Raw genomic sequence first — 8,087 nt, 5'->3', positions numbered from 1 at the left:
ATATATATATACAAAAATAACCTATGTAAAATAGTAGGAGAACTTAGTTATAATACATTACTGTTACTTAGTCATGTTCCATTAAAGAAGTGTATAAACTCTTCACTTTTATAAAACACATTTTCTTCAAGAAAACTTTTTACCCTTTTAGCAAATTTAAAGTCCAGTATTAATACTCCTCTGTTTAACTGATTATCATTTACAATTATTCAATAGTAAATACATTATAAACAAGCAAATATAACTAAATAATGATACTTAAATTACACACATTATGAAGGTAACATTAAACAGATTGAATTAAAAGTGATATATTTTTGAGAGAGATTAATTTCTGGGAAAGATTTTGGCCTTCTACTTCTCCATCTTTATACAAAAAATTTGTACATTTTCTAAATAACTGAAGAAAGCAAATAATATCGAAATAAACTCTTCACAAGAGGTGCATATCATGCAGAGAAGTAACTTTGAGACACAAACTTAAATAAAAAATGTTCTAGTGAGATATATGTATACAGTACGATGCAAATGTATGGAATAAATTCGATATTCACAAAAGGAGCGTCTTTCGGAAGAAATCCAAAAACAGGTCAACTTTAATTTTTGACGGCCCATCTCATGATATTCATATGAAAGACGTTTCGTCACCAGTGTTGGCGTGATGACGTAATCGACAATTTTTTTAAATGCAAACAGGGGTCATGTGGCACCCCATTCAAAAGGTCTACTAGTCGTCTATTCAACGGTATAATGGTTTCAATATGTATTAATACAGGGTCAACCGAAATTATGTATTCAGAAGACTGGAATTACAAATAATAGTAATTCGTTGAACCAAATAATGCTATGCACCGCCACTGAGAATAAAGTATCGTACTGTCTTCTATTGTTTTTGTTGATTAGAAAAAAGAAATGGTGATAAAAGTCCTACACTCTACTTGAGATTAGTCAATGTCATTGAAGTGAAGTATCATTGAAGCGGTTGACATTATTTCTAGAAAAATATTTAAATCACTTATAATCTGGCAATGAAAGTAACAGAAACCCAAAGAATCGAAATTTTATTTATGATTGGCTGTGGAGATAAAGTAAGGACTCAGGCAGAAGTTCGTGATTTATTCAATGCGAAATACCCCAACCGAGAACCCGTTTCTCAATCAACAATAAGTAAAATTGAGAAAAAGTTTCGAGAAACGGGCCATGTTAAAGATCTCCCTAAAAGTGGTAGAAAATCAATTTCAGAAGTCCAAAAACTTGATGTGGTACTTGCGTTCCAAGAAAACACCCATACCAGCACGAGGCAAGTCGCACTGGATAATAATTTACACCAATCGACTGTTGTTAGAGTGTTGAAAAAAGAAAAGTGGCATCCGTATAAAGTTCAGCTGGTCCAAGAACTGTTAGAAGATGACTTTGACAGAAGAGTCGAATTTTGCGAAATCATGATGGAGCGCTCGCACAGAGATCGGAGTTTCATACAAAATATAATATTTTCAGATGAAGCTACTTTCATGCTCAACGGTCACGTAAACCGTCAGACTTATCGATACTGGGCAAGAGAAAATCCACATTGGATGGAGGAGCATAGCACACAATATCCACAAAAAGTGAATGTTTGGGCCGGAATTTTGAACAACCAGATAATAGGACCATACTTTTTTGAGGAAAGCGTAACTGGTGCTCGGTATCTACACTTTCTTCAAGATTATCTGATGCCACAACTGAATCAGCTATTTCCAAATAGAAATGATTTGTGGTTCCAGCAGGATGGGGCGCCCCCACACTACGCCGTTGATGTACGAACCTACCTGGATACTGTTTTCCGAGGAAAGTGGATAGGAAGAAGAGGGCCGATCGAATGGCCACCAAGGTCTCCGGATTTGACCCCGTTAGACTTTTTTTTATGGGGATACTTGAAGAGTAAAGGTTACCAAAATCGACCAAATGATTTAGAAGAGTTGAAGGAACGCATCAGAGCGGAGATTGCACAAATAACCCCCGAAGTTCTCGGAAACGTTAGAAATGAATTCAGTGCCCGGCTTTCACATTGCATCATAGCTGAAGGTCATCAATTTGAACATTTATTATAATTTTATTGTACTTCAATAAATAACATGTTTTGGTTCATCTTGTATAAATGAATATTGGCATGGTTATACCGTTGAATAGATGATTAGTAGACCTTTTGAATGAGGTGCCACATGACCCCTGTTTGCATTCAAAAAAATTGTCGATTACGTCATCACGCCAACACCGGTGACGAAACGTCTTTCATATGAATATCATGAGATGGGCCGTCAAAAATTAAAGTTGACCTGTTTTTGGATTTCTTCCGAAAGACGCTCATTTTGTAAATATCGAATTTATTCCATACATTTGCATCGTACTGTATATGATATATATATTGTCATATGTCACATATTTCACAAAAAGGATTTGAAGCTTTATAACTTCTATTTATTATATGCGAGTGCTTTCGATGGCTGGCTGTGCTGTCATCTTCAAGGCTCTACTCAAACAGCCAAGCAGGAATCGAAAGCGCTGCATATGATAAATAGAAGTTATAAAGCTTCAAATCCTTTTTGTGACATATGTTAAAATTGAAATCCTGACATAGAGTTTATTTTCAAATATTCAGAATTTCTATGTTTGCTGATGATCTCAAACTTTATTGAGCAAGTATTACTTACCAGGAAGATGCTGAATTAGGTCCAAAAGATCTTGAAGCCTTTTCCATGTGGTGCAGAAATAATTTGTTAGAGGTAAACTTAGATAAGTGTCAAATCATTACGTTCGCTAAAATTCGAAGTCCAGTATTCTTTGAATGTTGGAATGATACTATACTGCTCAATAATTTTCAAGCAGATGCATATCACCCTCCACTTCAGCTTAAATTAGAGTTTGAGAATATGTTACAGCCTACGTTCAGCTATAGAGAAAAAGTGTTTTTATTTCAAAAAGGTGATTACGAAGGGCAGAATAGCTACTTAACCGACATTAATTGGTCTTCTAAGCTTCATTCGGAAATTGAGTTAGCAGTTTTATCCTTTCATATAATTTTGTTTTACTCGATTTGTGCCACAGTGATATATAACTAGTTCAAAATATCCCAAATGGTACAGATCCTTTCTGATTCAACTCATGAAAAAAAAAAAAATAACTCCTTATTCAAGGAATTCAAAGAAACTAAATTAGACTGTGATTTCAAAGAATACTTCAAGATGCGCAAGGAAACCAAGTGTCATATACACACATCGGAGAAGTCTAGGGATATTTTTAAAAATGGCAATAATTTTTTTTAGATCGCTTTAGGGAAAAAAAAGTTGACGGGTGATTATTAAACGAATGTAACTTACAACAAAATTTATTAAATGGTCAAAAATACTGAGTGCGCATATAAGCAAAACTAAAAAAAATATGGCTCTTTGGCACCCCTAAAAAAAATCATAATACAAAAAAAAATGGAATCAGTACAAAGTATGGCCTCCACGCTGGTTTATTACGGCCCTACATCTATCGTGCATCGACAAAACGAGATTGTCAATGTCTTGTTGAGGTACATTTGCCCATTCAGCGATTAAAAGCTCTCTCAATTGAAACGTTGTGCGAATGTTCCCCATATGCGGAGTAATTCTTCGTTGAAGCATGTCCCACACATGCTCGATGGGATTCAGGTCCGGTGATTGTGCTGGCAATGGCAATAAATCAACTCCTTCGTTGGTGAGCCAGTCAGTCACTAGACGCGCGACATGTGGACTAGCATTATCGTGCATTAGGTGGAAGTTTTCACCAACAGCACCAGCAAACGGACGGACGATAGGTAGAAGAATGGTGTCGAGGTACTGTCGAGCTGTGAGGGAGCGATTTGGAAAAACGAGATCGGTTCTGCCGCCGATCATGATTCCGCCCCAAAGCATTACTGTACCACCTCTGTATGTGTGGACTTCCTGGACGTGTCTCAAACGTTCATTATTTCCAGTTCGTCTCCACAGTCTTACTCGACGAGAATCTGGATGAAATCCAAATCTGGATTCGTCTGTAAACAAAAGTGTGGCCCAATCATTTGCATCCCAGTTTTGATGTTCTTAACACCACTCTAATCTTCTACCGCGATTGTCTCTCGACAAAGGTGGACATCTAAGTGGCCTTCTGTTGTGGAGATCTGCTTCATGCAGTCGATTTCTGACAGTATCACGACCAATGGTTACCTGGTGCGTCTGCTGCAAAACGTTAACCAACTCAGGTGCTGTGATTGTCGGTTGTCTTCTTGCGGTTAAGACCAAAAATCGGTCTTGAACTGCAGTTGTAGCGCGTCCTCGCCCTGGATGTTGTTCGGCTGGACTGCCAGTTTCACGGAAACGCCGCCACAATCGACTGATAACACTTTGGGAGACCCCCAAACGAAGAGCTACATCATTTTGTCGCATGCCACCTTGAAGAAGCCCTACAGCTCTATTTATCTCAGCCAATGGTAAGTGATGGCGTTCCATGTTAAAGCACAATATTTCCAGTTTAATTGCTGAGCAAGAACTGCATAGACTACAAACTCGACACTTTCAGATTATTCATTTTAGCGGAAAACCTACAGTTTGTAAAAAACTTGATAAAAGATTAGTTACCGTTTTTGCAGGCTTTGTTCAACCCATAGAAATCTACAGGGTGGTCGAGTGTACCAATTTAATCGAAATTAAACGACCTCATGCATTTATTTTTATGATATTTAGTATGTTATAAAAATATCCCTAGACTTTTCCGATGTGTGTAAATAAATATTACTTGCTATATCTATCTAATACAGAAAATATGATCCCTACTAACATCAAATATTCTTGGTCATTTTTCAATTCATTGAGGAAAGATAAAAGGTTACCTACTGGCATGACATATAATGGGTTGAACTTTGACACCCCTAAAACTATTGCCGATGCTTTTGCGGTACATTTCAAATCTTTCTTTTCGATTCACTTACCTGTTTAAAATTATGTACCGGACCATACCAATTACGATATTAACACGTTATTTTTCCTCACCTTCAGTGAAGTGGTAATTGAAAATAAATTGAAAAACCTAGATGTCTCAAAGGACGCCTGACGGAATTCCGTCAATATTGTTCAGGAATTGCTGTCACAGTTTATCACATCCCCTTAAATGAAATACTTTTTCAAAGATCATTTGAAACAGGGATTTTTCAGGTGTTTGGAAAAAATCTTTCTTTTCTCCAGTATTCAAAAGTAGAAACAGAAATGATATTCTGAATTACAGGGGTATTTCAAAAATTTCTTGTATTTCCAAAGTATTTGAATCTTGAATTACGGATGAAATATTTAATAATTTTATTTCTGACCGGGATATTATAAGCTTATATCGTCATAGTTACGCTATCAATAAAGAGGGTCATAACTCCCTTGGGACATTATAGATTTTATAATTCCCTCTACCTTTCACAAGTAAAAATAAATAGAAATGAAAACTGAACCATATTTTATTTATTCACGTCATTACAAATAATAAATGTACAATTTTGAAATGTTCCCTGAAAATTACTTCCGCCACTAGAAACAATTTCTTCTTTTGTATGGCTGGAGCTTCTGTTCACTACAGTCGAGGTACCTGCCTCTTCTGATGACAAAGTAGACAACATACGCGCCGTTTTATTTCTCAATTCGATGCTATCCTCCAAATACCCCTCCGCCACCGTGGAACTTTTCCAACCTCCGTGTCTTTTTAAGTTAGTCATAGTTGCTCCTGCATTGGCTAGAGCAGTAGCAGAAGTGCGACGAAGGCAATGTCCCGTATAGGAAGATGAGTTTGGCAATCCTAAATACATTGCGATTTTGCTGGGGATTTTCCCAAACATGTTTTTTCCAATTGGCTGAGATGTACATTTATTTTGTCGGAAGCTCAAAAAAAATCGTTCAATACCTTTATGACGCAAAGACATATAAAGTCTTAATAAAGGCAAAGCGGAGAACTCTTTTTCATCCACAACTGTAAATTTCTTCGATACACCAGTTTTACTTTCCGGTACGTTCACTACCATAACGGAATCCCGGTCCTCTATATCCGATATCTTCATATTCAAAAGTTCCTGACTTCTGCATCCTCCAAAATAACCCATAATCAAAACAACCTATAACAAAAAAAAGGAAATAGATACACACAAAAAGGAAAATAAGAAAAAAATTACCTTTGCAATAAATGAATATCATTAGGAGCGTCCTTCAGGAATCTGATAACATCTTTAGGAGATAAAACAGCAGACTTTTTCGGCTTATAACTCTTACTCTTCCGTTTCAAAAAAGCCTGTAGTTCATTGAACTTGGTGATATCTCGTTTCTCATGTATAGTCACCATCGATTTTAGCATTGACCATTTAGTCCATAAAGAATTCGGACTATACGTTTCTGACTGAAACGAATAAACACAATTACTACCAAATCTACCGAAAAACATAGAAAATTCCTTACCAGTTCTTGAAAATATGCCAGAAATACAGTTTCAGTGACATCTTTTGGCATAACATTTTTCCGTGTCAGCCAGTCCAGATATATCTTGTATTCTTTTTGGTATACGGCTTCACTTTTCGATGCAATTAATGATTCTCTTGCTTGTTCAGCTTTTTTCAAAATATCCTCCATTATATTTGGGGTAGAAAACACGTTTTCACCGCAAACACAGCTTGATAACAAAGTTCTGTTTATAAACAAGTAACATAGCAACAACCTAGCAACAAGAAAACTCTACTATAATCAACGGTACCTGATTCAAATATACCGGGAAGGTAATGAATTGGTACATTTTTCCGTTTCAAAAATGAACAAAATTTGATTGAAATCGGTCAGAAATAAAATTATCTATGTACCACGGGAATTAATGAGCCTTAATAACCTCAGGCAATTGCTGTCCCTCGGGCCAGAGGCCCTCGGGACGCAAACTTTGCCATCGGTAATTAAGGCCCTCCTAATTCTCTTGATACATAAATAACTATTAAACACTTCATAATAGACGAACAACATAGATTCTACTAAGGAAGGTCTTCTGCCGCCAATTTGGCTGTCTACCAAAACTTAATCACAAATAAGCATGAGCAAGGGTTCCAAGTTGATGTTATCTACATGGACCTTGCTAAAACCTTCGTCATAAACTATTCATTTTAAAACTTAATAATCTTGGAGTAATGGGCAGATACTTGAAATTCATTGAATCCTACTTTTCCGGTAGATTGCAGAATGTGAGGATAGCTGACAGTGTGTCAGAAACAATTCATGTTACTTCAGGGGTTCCACAAGGTTCGCACATTGGCCCTATATTATTTCTACTCTTTATTAATGATGTTAAATCAGTGTTTAAACACTGTGATGTCTATTTGTATGCAGACGACCTTTAGTTTTTCAAAACCAATTATATTGAATGTATTCAGAATGACCTGGATAGCTTTTGTGCCTACTGTTATACTAATTGTTTAAAAGTTAACGTTAAGAAATGTAATTTGTTGAGATTTTATAGAATAAGGCACAGCCTGTCATTGGAAACTACTTCATTAATGATGTAACTCTTCAAACTTATGCGATTTGGGAATTACTTTCGATAAAGATCTAAGCTTTATTGATCATGTCAATAATATCTGTAATAAAGCATTCAGAATGCTCGAATTCATCAAAAGAAATACCCGCCATATTACAGAATATGATGCTATAAAGTCATTATACTCTTCACTGGTTCGAGTATTTTGGAATATAATAGTGTTATTTCGTGTCCTCTTTATGCTTGTCATAGAGACTTGAAAAAATGCAAAATCACTTCATTAAATATATAATTTGGAAACTTGGCCTACCCTACTTTGGATTTAACTCGCAAATGAGGCAGTCTGTATTAGACTTATTATCACTTGAGGACAGACGTAAACTTGCAATGGTTCTATTCCATCATAAAATAATAAACTTCCACTACAATTGTTCAGCTTTTTTAGATGACCTCAAGAACTTTAAGAAGTAATCACATTTTTTCATTTGGGTTACGATTCTACAAGACTAACTATGGCTCAATGGCAATAAGTTATAGGCTTCAGGAAAATTTCGATACATACT

General features: G+C 36.0%; 1 protein-coding gene across 1 annotated transcript; it reads right to left on the bottom strand.

Annotated features, from left to right (window-relative positions):
* Positions 1-5,467: 5,467 nt before the first annotated feature.
* On the bottom strand, positions 5,468-7,266 carry LOC141483262 (uncharacterized). The gene is made up of 2 exons (XM_074177749.1): positions 6,468-7,266; positions 5,468-6,408 (listed from the first exon to the last, which is right to left on the bottom strand). Exons 1-2 carry the CDS (start codon positions 6,636-6,638, stop codon positions 6,184-6,186), a joined length of 396 nt encoding a protein of 131 aa, XP_074033850.1. The 5' UTR covers positions 6,639-7,266; the 3' UTR covers positions 5,468-6,183.
* Between the last annotated feature and the right edge of the window lie 821 nt (positions 7,267-8,087).

Source organism: Leptinotarsa decemlineata, unplaced genomic scaffold (genome assembly GCF_025532065.1).
Source record: "Leptinotarsa decemlineata unplaced genomic scaffold, Ldec_3_MD MMD2_tig00003192_RagTag_RagTag, whole genome shotgun sequence".
Classification (NCBI taxonomy): Eukaryota; Metazoa; Arthropoda; class Insecta; order Coleoptera; family Chrysomelidae; genus Leptinotarsa; species Leptinotarsa decemlineata.
This window is presented reverse-complemented; position numbering and strand designations above follow the sequence as displayed.